General features: G+C 34.2%; 1 protein-coding gene across 2 annotated transcripts in view; it reads left to right on the forward strand.

Annotated features, from left to right (window-relative positions):
* Positions 1-16121, forward strand: part of Ccdc91 (coiled-coil domain containing 91) — a 347370-nt gene that overhangs the window by 96384 nt on the left and 234865 nt on the right. For both annotated transcript variants that reach the window (XM_058576297.1, XM_046436020.2), the window contains one exon: positions 15338-15498. In XM_058576297.1, coding sequence (XP_058432280.1) covers positions 15338-15498 — 161 coding nt within the window. The remainder of the gene's footprint in view (positions 1-15337; positions 15499-16121) is intronic.

The following is a 16121-nucleotide window of genomic DNA, read 5'->3' on the forward strand; positions in this document are numbered from 1 at the left end:
GGCAGTTATGCAGTTGCATGATAAGGGGTTTGAACAGTTAGGAACTAATTTGAAGGCATCTGGAGTGCAAGGATAGCAGGGCAAGAGAAGAAAGGGTTAAAATAGATTCAAATCTTTTAAACCCACTGCTGGCACTCCAGCACTGTTTCTCAGCCTGTCCCCAGGCAGCCACAGATCCTCTCACTGTGGGTCTAGGATACCATCCCAGGGCTGGGGGTGTGGGAGCATGGGTATGGGAATCCAGGAAAGCTGCCTGGGCTGTAGAAAAATGGCCTAAGAGAACCCAGCCTTTGCCCTTCCTCCCAGCCCCTTTTGCCCATAGAGTGGGGCTGTGGGTAGAGGCCACTGGCCACAAAGGATGTGAAATTAGACTCCAGCACTATTAGTTCATGACAGGGACAGGAATAGTCTCCCCTTTTAAGATCTGACAGGATACTCCATTTGACCAGGGGATATCCATCACTGGGCAAAGCAATTTTTGCTATAACAGTATCCCATCAAACTAAATATATAGGGAGGCTGGCAGGGTAAACAACTGCACCCAGAAAAGAAAAAGAAACTAAAGCCAGCCTGTGTTTCGTAGGCAACCTCTGCAAAAGGATCTTCAAGGAAGTCTAAAGAAAAGGATGGAAAGGGCATCCTCCATTATATATCAATATGCCTAGTATAAGAAAAAGGCCCAAGAGGAGCCTCTGGGTACAATTGACAGTAGAGAACTTACTTAAAGTTGATGGCATTGGCCAGGCTCCAGATATTTTGTGTTCCAACCCCTTAAATGCAACCTAGGAGAAAAAAGATTAAGGCACATTTTTTTTTTTTTGTTGTTGGAAGATTGTCCAACCCCTCTTCTGGAATGAAATTTGTTGTGGAAATTAACTGCACAGATAACATTCATAAAGATTGTTGCAAAATATGAATTTAAGAAAGTGTCTGAAACAAAAAAAAGAAGACAAAGTTTTAGGTATGGAAATATTTTAGTATGGAAAATTAGTAAGTAAAAAAATGATTCTGAAAAGGTATTTTGTCTGGTAAATTAATATTCTTGTGCTAAGGTCCAAGATGAAAGAGGACAAAACTAAGGATGTAAGTTGTGAATGTTTAAGTAAGTAGAAGAAGGTTTGTGGAAGGTAAATCTCAAAAAGTTTGTGTTTGTGATTAAATTTTCTATAATTAGCATAGTCTATCAAAGTTATTTGAACTTTAATGTACTGATATGAAGCAAAGTCTGAAACATTGATCTGCTCTTATCTATCAAGATAATTTCTTGTATTTGTTAGGCTTTATTACTTGAAGAAATTAAGTTGTAAAGGAATTAGGGTTTGTACCTGTTTTAAAGTCTTAAATGATTACTTTATAACTGGTTAAACAAAGAACTGTTATTTAGGTTATAACAATATAGTTGACACCCTAAACATATGTGACAAGGTATATGTATACATTTGAGAACTGTGTCTGTCTAAGCCTTTTCTAAATTATCTGTAGCAATATTCCTCTTAAGATTTATATGGAAATAACAAAATTTGGCATTTATATATGTCATTTAATGTTTTATAAGTTATATATAAAATTTGTGTTACTCTTTACACTGGATGGAAATTTAAATGAATTTTTGGAAGGTATTAAGGAGAGCCTGATGTGTTCAAAGGTGAACAATGTGAAAACATTCTACCACCTTTTCCATAATAGGGAAGTTAAAAGTTCTATTAGCCTTTCTGTTGGATTATGTTTAAGATGTAATGTTGTATTATATTAACTGATATTAGGAGACTTAGGAAATAATACATGAGAACTTAGTAGAATGATAGTTTTCAAAAGCGGCAATGATCAGATTCAGAAATAGAACTGTTTTTAAGATTTGTCAAGAGGCTAGCCTCACCTGAGTTAAGTCTTGTCCTTCTCCATGTTAGGATGGCTCTGAAGTAGGTTAGAATTAAGCTTATTTAAAGTTATGCTCAAAAGAGATTTTTTTACTCTTTGATTACTATGATCTCAAAATAAATGGGATATAATACATAACTAAGTAATGGTTTAAGATTATAAATACCATTTTACTTGATTCATATATATTATACAAGCTTAATATGTTTTTGCTCTATTAATTTCATTTTGTATTTTCCTTATAAATTTTATAACTGTTGCCTATTAGTGTTTTGTAGAGGTACTGCTTCTAATAAAACAACCTGAGTTAATTTGAGATAATAAGCTACAGGACAGATAAGTTATAATGTTGACTCACAGTACTGTATTAGGGTTCTCTAGAGGAACAGAATCAATAGGAAATATAATTATAAAAGGGGACTTATTATGTTAGCTTATGCAACCAGAAGCTTGATAGTCCACAGTGGCTGCTTGCAGGCTGGAGAGCTGGAAGAACCAGTAGCTGTATAGTCCAAGAGACTGAAGCTCCAGAACAAGAGGGATCAATGGTGCTACCCTAACCTGAGACTAAAGGCTTCTGGTGAATCACTGGCAGAGTCTTCTTTGAAAGAGTGAAGAAGTGAAAGTCTAATATCCTCAGATGATCCCAGCAGCAATCAAGAACCTGTTTAAGAAGAATCAAGCTTGCATCTGCTAGTGCTTCCTTGTTCTTTCAACTTTTATGCCATCCAAGCTATCATCCTATTGGTCAATGCTGCCAAGCTTAGGTAGGGTCTCTATATCAGTTGGCTGTCCCACATGCCAATCATTCCTAGACACACCCTCATTGACACACCCATAACTCTCTTAATCCTTGGCATTTTTTAATCCAATCAATCCAACAATTCAAATCAACTATTATAAGTACTAATACTGACCCCAATTAAAGTGATGACAGTAAAATTATAGATATTGAAGTTATAACCTGTCACTCCCACTTTTAAGACTGGTGAAACTGGCCTGCTGGATGTTTAAAATCCAAACCTTGGAGAACAAAGTCAAGGAAGCAACAGGATCAAGGAAAAAGCAGCCAACATTTTTGTCCTTGCCCTCAAAGGTCAGCCAGGACCCAGAGAATGACTGGACCCCTCTGAGGGCCCTTAAACTCCAGTGAATCATCTAATCCGGGAAATTGAGAGGACCCTGTGGATCAGGAAGCCAGCCATTCTGCAAATAGAAAGGTCATTGGAGAGGGAAATGTCCCTGATGTTTCTAAGAGAAGCACATGTGATCAGCAAGACTTTCCATCTGACCCATCCTGGCAGATGGTTTCCACTGGTAGAGGAAAACTAAAGTAGCCAAGAAGCTTTGCACATGTCCCCAAAAGTGATCTCTGAGGAATCTGACTCTTTTAACAGTAGATGGGAACAAGATTGGTTTTGACCAACTTGGTCTTAAACACCTGGCAGGAGAGTATAGCCAAAACCCAGTCCCACATGGACATTTAAAAGGAAAAGCAATTTTTTTAAAAATGTAACTTAAGATGTACACTTGTCAGCCCTACCAAAAATAAGTGAAGCTGAAGACTATAGAGGAAGGGTCCTTGTGTGGGAGTGCCTAATAATAATGATCACAAAGGACTCTAGATTCACAAGTTTGTCCTGAGTTAATTTGAACCTAATTTCATGGACTTGTAAATCTTCCTAACTTCCTACAGTGATAAACTTAATGTGTTTTTCACTGATATGATTATGAGTTACTATCTTCATGGTTTTCAGAGACTGGCTGAAATACTAATTGGTTTTCTGCTAATGTTTTCAAAAAGGTAATGCTTTGCTGTCTTGTTTATTGTTGTCTGTATGATTCCTGCCCTATGTATGCCTTGTCCAGTCACCTACCCTCTGCAGCTGTGGACCTCTGGATTGCTCTGATGCTGAATGTCCTTAATTTTCCACACTGCACCTAATAGAGAATAAGGACTTTGAGTTTCACTTCCCCCAACTTCGCCCTTTTTCAGTGGGAAGCAGTTTGTAATGTCATTAGCTATTTTTCCATAGACATGGAATGTAGGGATTGACAGTGGAGAAATGTAACAGTGTTCCATTTTATGTTTTAACTATAGCCCCTGCTGCTCTGCCACTGCAACATTTTTTAAGTGGACATGTTTCTTTCTCTCCTTTTCTCCCTGCTCCTCCCTATCTCTCCTGCTCCCTAATCTCAGGGGAAACAGGGTTACCTTTCTTCCCCATTTTAGGCAGATTTATCTGTCCTTGAGTACACACCCACCATAGTAATGAAGTAATCTGGGGTTTGGGTATGGTACCAGAAGATCTCAGAAATGACTGTTTTCCAAATTCACAAGTGAATTACAACTCTAACAGAGAACATGTGAAATGTAGCCTTTGAATCTTTAAACCCCCCCCCCCCCACCACCATTCCTACTGATGAACAGAATCACAGTCTCTGGGACAGGGGTCCCCTGTGTTTCTCCTTTGCTAGCAAAGCAGTAAAAGTTCTTTTTTTTTTTTTCCAAAGAAAGAAAGAAAAAAAAGAGTTGTAAACCACTTAATTGATGCATTTACTAACTATATATTCAAAAATATATGAGGAGCCTTCTGAATATAATAATTTAAAGATAGAAATGTATATATGCCACAAAAAAAGACAACTAAAAGAATCACAACAAACTTTCCTCATATTATTTACAAAGAATAAATAGTGTATACTCATGTACTAATTTCAGGTTGATAATGGGTTTTCTTTTCCTTAGCGTTGATGATTTCCATCATTCTACCAATACATATATATTAAACTACAAATTAACATTAAGATGATTAAAAGGAACACTGTTGAATAACAGTGGTTTTCATCATAGAAGATAAAAGTAAATGAAATATTGAAGGTTGTAGAATTATTCTTAATTTTGCTAATCACAGAATTAAGTTATTTTGAGTTGCTTACAATTCTTAAACTTGCTTGTGGGTATAGAATATCATCTTTATTTTATTGCCATTTTTGCTTTTGATTTTAAAATTAAAATATCTATGTATGGCAATATTTTGTTACATGAAAATTAGTGTTTGTGTACTAGAAAAGACATATGTCTTTTATGGGTAAAATAAACTCTTTTTGGTGTTTGCACTTTTGAGGCATGTTTTGATCTGTGTTTTCTAGAAGCAGTTAGACTGCATTTTATTGTTTCAGTTATTCTTTTCAAAATGGGATGGCTGTTATGAGTAAATTTAAGTCTATAGACTTCAGATTTACATAACCAACAGTCTCTTCACTTTTCAACTTGGATATCTATTAGACATTTAGAACCAACATATTCTTCTCTAAGGTCATGGTTGATATTGGATTAATTTTTTAATTTTATTCCCCTGGAAACATGCATCTTTGTTATCAGATAGCAGTGTTTCTGGTAAATATGACCCTTATAAGTAATAATGCTGAGAATTGTGGTATGTGCTTGTAATCCCAGCTCCTCAGGAAGCTAAGGAAGGAGGATTCCAAGTTTAGGCCAGTCCTCTCTCAAAATAAATATAAAAAGGGCTAAGGATATAACTCAGTGGTAGAGTGTTTGTCCAGCATATGCAAGGGACCTGGATTCAATCTGTAGTACCTCAAGGAAAAATAAAACATTCTGTGTTGTCTAGGAGCTCTGCCAATGAAATACGTATACCTGCTTGAAAGCCAGGACTTTCCTGGGTATTGGTACTTGTAACCAAGTGTGTCTTTTCTAGAGATATCATTGTAGTGGTGTCTATGAAGTTGTTTCAAGAGATAGCAACTCTTATGAGGCATATGCCTGCCTTCTAAGCCAAGGTGGGCCTCACAGTCACCTGAGTAGAGCCTATCTACTTGCACAGGAACTGGAATTTGTATTGAGGGCAGAGACTAAGTTTTAATTGATGAAACTTTTCTTTTGAAAGAGAAACTTTTTACCTTACCTGTATGATGTGTTTCTAGCATGTGCTTTCTAAGTAAATCTGATGCTTGTTATGGTCTGAGATAGTTTTAAGAGTCCAAGTGTCTAGTTGAAATGACATATGGCCTAGTCCACATCCAAACAATAGTGTCTTTGCCCCTTACTTTTCCCATCAGCAGCTTTCCCCCTATTAAACATTGAGATTTTCTCCTTCCATTCACTTCAGCAAAATCTTGGAATCATTCTTGATTATTCTGTATCTCATCCTATATCCAGTTCATCAGAAAATTTTGTTACACATCTTTACAAAATTCATGCAGTGTTTTGCCACCTTTCAGTACCTCAATTCTTAGTCTCCTTTTTTGAGTCACCATTATCTCTTGACTGGATTATTGAAAAAGCATACTGAGTATCTCCTTTCTCTCTCTCTCTCTCTCTCTCTCTCTCTCTCTCTCTCTCTCTGTTTTTTTGGGGTCCCAGGGATGGAACTCAGGGGCACTCAACCACTGAGCCACATCCCAGCCCTATTTTTGTATTTTATTTAGAGACAGGGTCTCACTGAGTTGCTTAGCCCCTTGCTTTTTATTGAGGCTGGCTTTGTACTTGTGATCCTCTTGCCTCAGCCTCAGCCTCCAGAGCCTCTGGGATTACAGGCATCCTGAATTGGCTAACAATTTACCACTTATTATTATTATTATTATTATTGTTTTTTGGTGGCCCAAATTAATTTCTGAGACAAACATTTCTCCCAAATCTTTATTTTCCTTATTTTGTTATTTATAGTTTATTTTTATAGGATTATTTATTTTTCCCTCAACCACTTTCTCTCAGTTGCCTTTCTAGGTTGGCTTTCTGCCAATTGTAATCTGCATATCAATAAAAAGATTTAAGAAATGGACAAATAATTCTCTTTTACCCGTATCCATTTTCTTCAAAGGTTAACATTTGCTTGCTTTCTCCTTATTCTTTTTCCTCCTCCGACTTTTTCTTCCTTCCCTTCTCTTTCTTCTCCTTCTCAATGTTTATTTAGTGTTCTTTTGTTCCTAAATGGAGGGCAGATAGTCAAAATACTAAGTCCCAAAGTAACCCAAGTACCAAAAGCCTAGTGACCAAAAACCTGGATTACTTATCCCACATTCATATGCAATAGGATTTAATTCTTTTTTTTCTTTTTGCTATTTATATTCCATTTTAGGATTCAATCCCCCTATTTCCTGTTTTTCAATTTTGTTTTCTTTATTTCAACTATGTGCAACATTAACGTGGTTATAAAAGTCCAAAACTGTATTGAAACCTTTACTCAGAGAAAGGATGTTTTCTGCTATTCATTTCTTCTGTCTTTCTGCCTCATTCTTTTCTGACCCTTATCTTCCTGTTAGTTTTGAACTGTATTATGACAAATAGGTACATGTTTCTTTGTTTTTTTACACTGTTGAGGGCCATTTGCATATTTTCTTTTTGGTAAGTTTTTTTTAAGCATCTTTTGCCTATTATAAGTTTATTATTTTTAATCCCCTCAATCTTTTGCCCAGTTTTAAATCTTCTTAAAATATTAGGAATATTGGCCCTTATCTGTAATATGTATTGCACATATCTTTTTTTCCCTAGCTTGTAGGCTTTTGATTTGCTTTTAGAAGTAATTTTTGACAGAAAAAAGTTTGTATATATTCATAATAGTCAAATTATTCAGTCTTTTATTGTGTTTAGAACCTAGCCATAGGTAGCCTTTCTTACACCATAGGCAAAAAAAAAAAAAAAAAACTTAATCAGGGTTTTGTCTAGCATTTATGTAGAGTCATTTAAAAAATATTTATCTTTTCTCATACTTGGAGTTTATATTTGTGTTTGATGTGAAATATGTGTAATTTTAGCCTTTTCTAAATGGCTAATCAGTTGTATTAGTATTGTCTATTAACAGGTCTATCTTTGCTTCATTGATTTGTAAAAACCACTTTCATTATATACTTCTTTCACTCATACACTCATAGTTGAGTTTTTTTTTTTGTTTTCATCAAATAATACATTGTTTTATGTGTAGAAGTTTTATAGTATGTTTTAGTATAATTTAATATGGCATATTTTAATAATGATAGTATTATATTTTAATATAGTTTAATGCATTTTAATAAGCAAGGCTAGTATTCTCTTTATTGCTTTTCTTTTGTAGTGCTTTGTTATTTTTACAGGTTTACTTTTTCCATGTGACATTTAATGTACATTTATCTAGATAAATGTACATTTATCTTAAAAAAGCTTATTGATATTATATTGGGATTGTTGTGAACCTATAAATAAACTAAGGGAAGACCGGCATATATATGATGTTTAGTTGTCCTGTACAATTGCAAAGGATATCTTTACCTTGTTTAGGTATCTCTTTGTGTGTTTCAGGAGCATTTTAGTTTTCCTCACATCACTTTGCTAAATTTATTCTTAATAATTTGATCTTCTTTGTTGCAATGAAAAACAGTGTTTTCTGGATCATTACCTTTTCTTAAATAATCTGAATCTTATGCATTGTTTGTAGGTTAGTTGCCTGATAATGTAATTTTCTTTCCCAAGAAATAGATTTATTTTCAAGAAGTGTTTTTTTTTTTAAAGCGCTAATAAAAATCAACTTTTGCAAACTACATTTCTATAAAGGATTGCCCATTTTTCTAAGTTTTAAAATATATTTCCTTAATGTATAGAGGAGTCAAGATTTTTTTTTTTTTTTTTGTACTAGGGATTGAACCAGGAGTGCTTAACCACTGAGCCACATTCACAGCCCTCTTTTGTATTTTTACTTAGACACCGGGTATAGTTAAGTTGATGAGACTTGTTATCTTCCTGACTCAGCCTCCGGAGCCACTGGGATTATAGGAGTGTTCTTCCATGCCCAGAGAGGAGTCAAGATTTTTTAAAAATTTCTTCTGTTTTGATAACTATCTTCTCTTTGCCATTTAATTTTGTATATTTGTACTCCCCCATTACTACTGGTTAAATAAGGTATGTTTTTTTTTTTTTAATTCAGGGTTTTTAAAATTATATGTACTCTTTTATTAATCTACATGAGTCTGTGTTATCTGTGTTTTTTTTTTCTTATTCTGTTTTTTTTTTTTTAAGTTTTCTTTGTATCTTTAATTTCAATTGGGGATTTAATTCATTGATTTTTTTTGTTGATATGTTCAAGAATATAGATTTTTTTCTAATTACTGCTTTAAACATATCTAATAGATCTCTGATATGTAAGGTTTCTTTGACATTATTATTATTACTGTATTTAGAAATCCTGTAATATCTTTAACAAAAAGTAGGAACCTAGGATAATGTTATGATTGGGTGGGTAATGGAATATGCAAAAAGATTCCTGGAAAAATTTGTTTTGAATGTTACTGAATGACAATGTTAGTGACACTTTCCATTTAATGTTGTACTTACCATGTATCTGTCACTGAGCTAAGTGCTTTCTATACATTATCTCACTTAAGCTCTATAACATGGTTTTTTAGGCACATATTATTTTCTCATTTTCAGATGAGGACACTATGACTTGCATGGGTTTATATAATTTGCCTAGGGCTCCTTAACTGTTAAGCAGTTATTTCAAATTGGAATGCATTTTTTATTCCACTGCCATGGCTTAGTAATATTATGAGATCATAAAGGTATTGAACAGTATGACATAATCAGGGAATTTTAGTAGCAAGGTGTGACTGGAGTAAAGTTAGCACTTACAGTGGTTTCATTTCTGACTTTGGTAAATTCAGTGTTTATTGAGGTACTGTTAACTGAATAGGAAAACATGAGGCAAACATGGTTTATATAAAATGTTAGTTAAGTTTAATGTACCTGTTGGACATCCACATGGATCTGTCTGGTCATAAGGTGAGTACAATGATGTGGAGATGTGACGAGTTATTTATGCCTGAGATGTGGATTTGGTTGCCATTAGCCTTTAATTGATAATTTCATAATGGGTTTTAAACTGGCAAACCAAAATACTGTATTCAGTGAAATCAAAAGTGTAGGAAAATGAAATTTAGGCTTAATATAGAAAGAACCTGAAAAGGAAAGAAAGAAAAATTAGTCAACTTACATGGGGAAAATCTAGGAGATAATGGAAAACCATTTGTGTTCTTGAGAACTAAGGAGAGATAAGATCAGAAATGTTCATTCAGTTTAATAATAGCTGAAATGACATGTAGTATCTCTAATAACAGGTCCAGTGGGGTGATGATAGGATTAAGGAAGAAGAAACTGGAAATAGGTGTTATACATGATTCAGGAAATTTGTTTATGAAGAGAAAAGGTGAGAGGGAGGTGGTAGCTACTGTGAAGTGTAGGATTCCTATTTTGCTTTCTCAACCTCCCCCTTACTTTGTCCTTATTTTGCTTTTCTTTGTTCTCCTTTTCTCCCACCTTTCATGTATTCTGACTGCTTTTCTTCTTCTGATGTGATGTACTTGAACACTTAATGTTACAGGATGAAAATTTACTTTAGACAGTATAGATCTTGTTTTAAAATATGGATATAAATATGAATGACATAAAGAGAAGTTGAAATATTCAGGTGTTAAAAATAATACTTTCAAGATATTCTTGAATACAGGGTCATAAACACTCTTGTCCTATAAATGTTTTTAATAACCTTTAAAATAGTAATGAAAGTAATAGCAACACTGTGAGAAATGCTTTACATATTTTAGCCTATTTAAAGCTCCACCAGCAACTCGGTGTGCATTTTATAGATGAAGAAACTGAATAACAGATAATTTACATAATTTGCGCATTGTTCTGTATCTGTTGTGGCAGTATGGTTTCAGAGTCTGTTATCTACATCAGAAGGCTATATTCCTTCTTATTGTATAAGCTACTTTTCATAACCTTTAAAAGTTCATTAGTAATATTTTTGTTATGAATTATAATTCACAAATAGAAGTTGGAATATTTTTAGAGATTTATTTCCCACCATATAAAATGAAAATTAGAAAAATTCTGAAGAGTATTTACCAAATACAAACATGAATTGAAGTTTTAGTTTTCTGTATTTCAGTAAAAATAAATTGAAATGTTTGTTTGTGAATGTAGAATCAAGTATCTGATATGGCACATAGTATCTCAAAAATAATATTGCTACATAATAAAATATAGATAAGATAAATAATACTTTAAAGTGCAATCATAAGTCAATGTATTCTTTAGTTTATTAATATCTAATGGCCTTATAAATATCTCTCTTCAGGGAAAAATGTAATTTCCATTGTGAGCTGCCTTCCAGAATTTATGGTAGAACTTCACTGACATTGCTACTGATGCCAATGTGGAATAAAGGTCTTTATAATTTAGAAAGTCAAACATATAAATGAGTTACTTCTAAAAATTACTTTTCTTAAATATGAAAGCACATAATTTATTTGAATTGTGAAGGAACATTTAAAAATAAAGTCATATATGTATAATCTGTTAATTTTGTCCTTTACATTTTTATCTTTTTTATTCTTGGCAATAGGCTTTGCTTTTATGACTTTTTTTTGTCTTTTAATTTTTATTTATTTTTTTTAGTCATACATGACAGTAGAATGCATTTTGGTATATAATACATACATGGAATGTACATACATCAATCATGTTGTCTATTCTATTCTGCTGCCCTTCCTATCCTCCCTACTCCTCCCCTCCTCTCCCATCCTTTCTCTCTATCCAATCTAATGTGACACACTTTTTTTTTCTTTTTCTCATTACAACATCATATATGTATTCTGTATAACAATGAGGTTCTCCTCCTATCTTCTGTGCAACTCCCTTTCTCCCTCTTTTTCCCTCCCACCTCTCTTCCCTATTTAGTGGTAGTCTTCTTCTCATGCTCTTCCTCCCTATCCCATTTTGAGTCCCCCCCCCCCCCTTATATCAGAGAAGACATTCGGCATTTGTTTTTTAGGGATTGGCTAACTTCACTTAGCATAATCTGCTCTAATGCCATCCATTTGCCTGCAAATGCCATGATTTTATTATTTTTTAGTGCTGAGTAATATTCCATTGTGTATAAATGCCACATTTTTTTTTAAATTTTTTTATTGTTGGTTGTTCAAAACATTACATAGTTCTTGATATATCATATTTCACACTTTGATTCAAGTGGGTTATGAACTCCCATTTTTACCCCGTATACAAATTGCAGAATCACATCAGTTACACATCCATTGATTTACATATTGCCATACTAGTGTCTGTTGTATTCTGCTGCCTTTCCTATCCTCTACTATCCCCCCTCCCCTCCCCTCCCCTCCCCTCCCCTCCCCTCCCCTCTTCTCTCTCTACTGTCATTCATTTCTCCCCCTTGTATTATTTTCCCCTTTCCCCTCACTTCCTCTTGTATGAAATTTTGTATAACCCTGAGGGTCTCCTTCCATTTCCATGCAATTTCCCTTCTCTCTCCCTTTCCCTCCCACCTCTAATCCCAGTTTAATGTTAATCTTCTTCTCATGCTCTTCGACCCTACTCTGTTCTTAGTTACTCTCCTTATATCAAAGAAGACATTTGGCATTTGTTTTTTAGGGATTGGCTAGCTTCACTTAGCATAATCTGCTCTAATGCCATCCATTTCCCTGCAAATTCTATGATTTTGTCATTTTTTAATGCTGAGTAATATTCCATTGTGTATAAATGCCACATTTTTTAATCCATTCTTCTATTGAAGGGCATCTAGGTTGGTTCCACATTCTAGCTATTGTGAATTGTGCTGCTATAAACATTGGTGTGGCTGTGTCCCTGTAGTATGCTCTTCTTAGGTCTTTTGGGTATAGTCCGAGAAGGGGAATAGCTGGGTCAAATGGTGGTTCCATTCCCAGATTTCTAAGGAATCTCCATACTGCTTTCCAAATTGGCTGCACCAATTTGCAGTCCCACCAGCAATGTATGAGTGTACCTTCCCGCCCTCCATCCTCGCCAGCACTTATTGTTGTTTGACTTCATAATGGCTGCCATTCTTATTGGAGTGAGATGGTATCTTAGAGTAGTTTTAATTTGCATTTCTCTGATTGTTAGAGATGGTGAGCATTTTTTCATGTATTTGTTGATTGATCCTATATCCTCTTCTGAGAAGTTTCTGTTCAAGTCCTTGGCCCATTTGTTGATTGGGTTATTTGCTTTTTTGTTGTTTAACTTTTTGAGTTCTTTGTATACTCTAGAGATTAGAGCTCTATCTGATGTTTTAGGGGTAAAAATTTGTTCCCAGGATGTAGGCTTCCTATTCACCTCACATATTATTTCTCTTGCTGAGAAAAAAACTTTTTAGTTTGAATTCGTCCCATTTGTTGATTCTTGGTTTTAACTCTTTATGCTATAGGTGTCTTATTAAGAAATTTGGGGCCTGCCCCCACGTGATGAAGATTAGGACCAACTTTATCTTCTATTAGACGCAGAGTCTCTGGTCTGATTCCTAGCTCCTTGATCCATTTTGAGTTGACTTTTGTGCATGGTGAGAGAAAGGGATTCAATTTCATTTTGTTGCATATGGATTTCCAATTCTCCCAGCACCATTTGTTGAAGATGCTATCCTTTCTCCATTGCATGGTTTTAGCACCTTTGTCTAATATAAGGTAGTTGTAATTTTGTGGATTTGTCTCTGTGTCCTCTATTTTGTACCATTGGTCTACCAGCCTGTTTTGGTGCCAGTACCATACTGTTTTTGTTACTATTGCTCTATAGTATAGTTTAAAATCTGGAATCGCGATACCACCAATTTCACTCTTCCTGCTTAGAATTAGTTTAGCTATTCTGAGTCTCTTGTTTTTCCAGATGAATTTCATGATTGCTTTTTCTATTTCTGCAAGGAATGTCATTGGGATTTTGATGGGAATTGCACTGAATGTGTAAAGTGCTTTTGGTAGTATGGCCATCTTAATAATATTAATTCTACCAATCCATGAGCAAGGTAAATCCTTCCATCTTGTAAGGTCTTCTTCTATTTCTTTCTTCAGGGTTCTGTAGTTTCCATTATATAGCTCTTTCACCTCTTTTGTTAAGTTGATACCCAGGTATTTTATTTTATTTTATTTTTTTGAGGATATTGTGAATGGAGTAGTTGTCCTCATTTCCATTTCAGAGAATTTGTCACTGATATACAGGAATGCCTTTGATGTATTGGTATTGATTTTATATCCTGCCACTTTTCTGAATTAATTTACTAGTTCTAGGAGTTTCTTGGTTGAATTTTTTGGGTCTGCTAGCAGCATGTCATCGGCAAATAGTGCTAATTTAAGTTCTTCTTTTCCTATATTTATGCCTTTAATTTCTTTCTTCTGTCTTATTGCTCTGGCTAGTGTTTTGAGAACTATCTTGAATAGAAGTGGTGAGAGAGGGCATCCCTGTCTTGTTCCAGATTTTAAAGGGAATGCCTTCAGTTTTTCTCCATTTAGAATGATGCTGGCCTGAGGCTTAGAGTATATAGCTTTTACCATTTTGAGGTAATTTCCTGTTATTCCTAATTTTTCTAGAGTTTTGAACATAAAGGGATGCTGTATTTTGTCGAATGCTTTTTCAGCATCTATTGAGATGATCATATGGTTCTTATCTTTAAGTCTATTGATGTGGTGAATTACATTTATTGATTTCCCTATATTGAACCAGCCTTGCATCCCAGGGATGAATCCCACTTGATGATGGTGCATGATCTTTTTGATATGTTTTGGTATCCGATTTGCCAGAATTTTATTGAGGATTTTTACATCTAAATTCATTAGGGATATTGGTCTGTAGTTTTCTTTCTTTGAGGTGTCTTTATCTGGTTTGGGAATCAGGCTGATATTGGCCTCATAGAATGAATTTGGAAGTACTCCCTCTTTTATGACTTTTTTATTAGGATCCTAGTCACAATGTAGTGATGGTTTGTTGTGAAACTAATTGTAAAACTGTATTTCAACATTATATTTCTGTAGAAATAATCCAATAATCTATAATTGACTTTAACAGGAAAAAAAGTTTTGTTTGTTACAAAAGAAGAACTTAATATGGAGACAGTTGGACTCCTTAATTCACAGTAATTGTTCTTCTTCTTTATACATTGTATACTAATTAATGTTTACTTAGTTGATTGACCTCCTACTGTTCATAAGATCATTGAGTATATAAGTGCATCTGTCTTTCTCACTGATGTCTCCACCGTGCCCAGTTCCTGTATGTAGCACTTGTAGGCCCTCCAGTGCTTTTTTCCTACCCAAATAAATCGACTTTTCTGAACTAAAAGAATTGTGTGTGTGTGTGTGTGTGTGTGTGTGTGTGTTCGTCCATCCCCTTTAAGTTGCAAATGCATGTGTTATGGAAGTTAGTATATAAGCACTAAGACCTTACACATTTGAGTCTTCTATGGAAATATTATGTTAAGTTTAGAAACACTAGTTTTAGATTTCAGTATTGATCCATGAATAATCGTCATAAAATCCTCATTTTTAATCTCATTGCTTTTACTTCCCTTACCCTTTTCCTTTTCTGTGTTCTGTCTTTCTTCCTTTCAACCTGTCCCCTCTCTGTTTTTTCTTTAATATCTTATTCTTTGTTGTTGTTGTTCTTTAGTATCTGGAGTCCATCTTTCACCAGCTTCTCCTGAGATTGTTTTGGACCATGACCACTCGCCTCCTTCACTTGGATGCCTCTCTTCTGATGCCATCATTTCATCACTAGAGAACGTACATGCAGACAATACTATTATGAATCAAACAATTCCTAAAGCACAGGTAAAGACAAGTATATTTTAACAGAAAATTTGTATACCTAAAAAGTACATACTGGTTTACTTGATTCTTTTATGATTTCTGTTTCAATTTAGTTTTTCTAACAGAAATATTTCTGCAATACTTAGAGTTTAAAAACAAGGTAATTATGATATTTTTGGCACAATTAAAAAACATTTGGGTAGCCTTAGTTATTTATTCAAGTGGAATTAGCTTTGTATTTCAAATCTTGAACTTTAAAATGGAAAATAATTACAAAAATATAGTTATTTCTATTTTAAGGGAATTTTAACATGTTTTCGTGCATTAGAGCATCTATGTTAATTTTAGGATATAAACTAAAGAGGTAGCCGTCATAGTCCATGTATTCAGATATTTGTTGAACCAAATATTGTGCTGTATACTGAAATTAGATTTCTGAAGTATAATTCACAATTTTAAGTAACCTATTAACTTTACTAAAAAGTGCTGATCAAATAGAGATGACTGATGAATTTCAAATTCTAATTTACAATTTAAAATGTAAACAAATTCTACGTGCATAGAATTAAGAACTGGTAAGTATCAGATGTATCTACACTTAATTGTACATTTTCAAACATAAGAAAAAGCATTAAGAATTTTTT

The sequence above is a fragment of the Marmota monax genome, unplaced genomic scaffold, assembly GCF_021218885.2.
Source record: "Marmota monax isolate L192 unplaced genomic scaffold, Marmota_monax_Labrador192_F-V1.1 WCK01_AAM20220418_F8-fsc00012, whole genome shotgun sequence".
NCBI lineage: Eukaryota > Metazoa > Chordata > Mammalia > Rodentia > Sciuridae > Marmota > Marmota monax.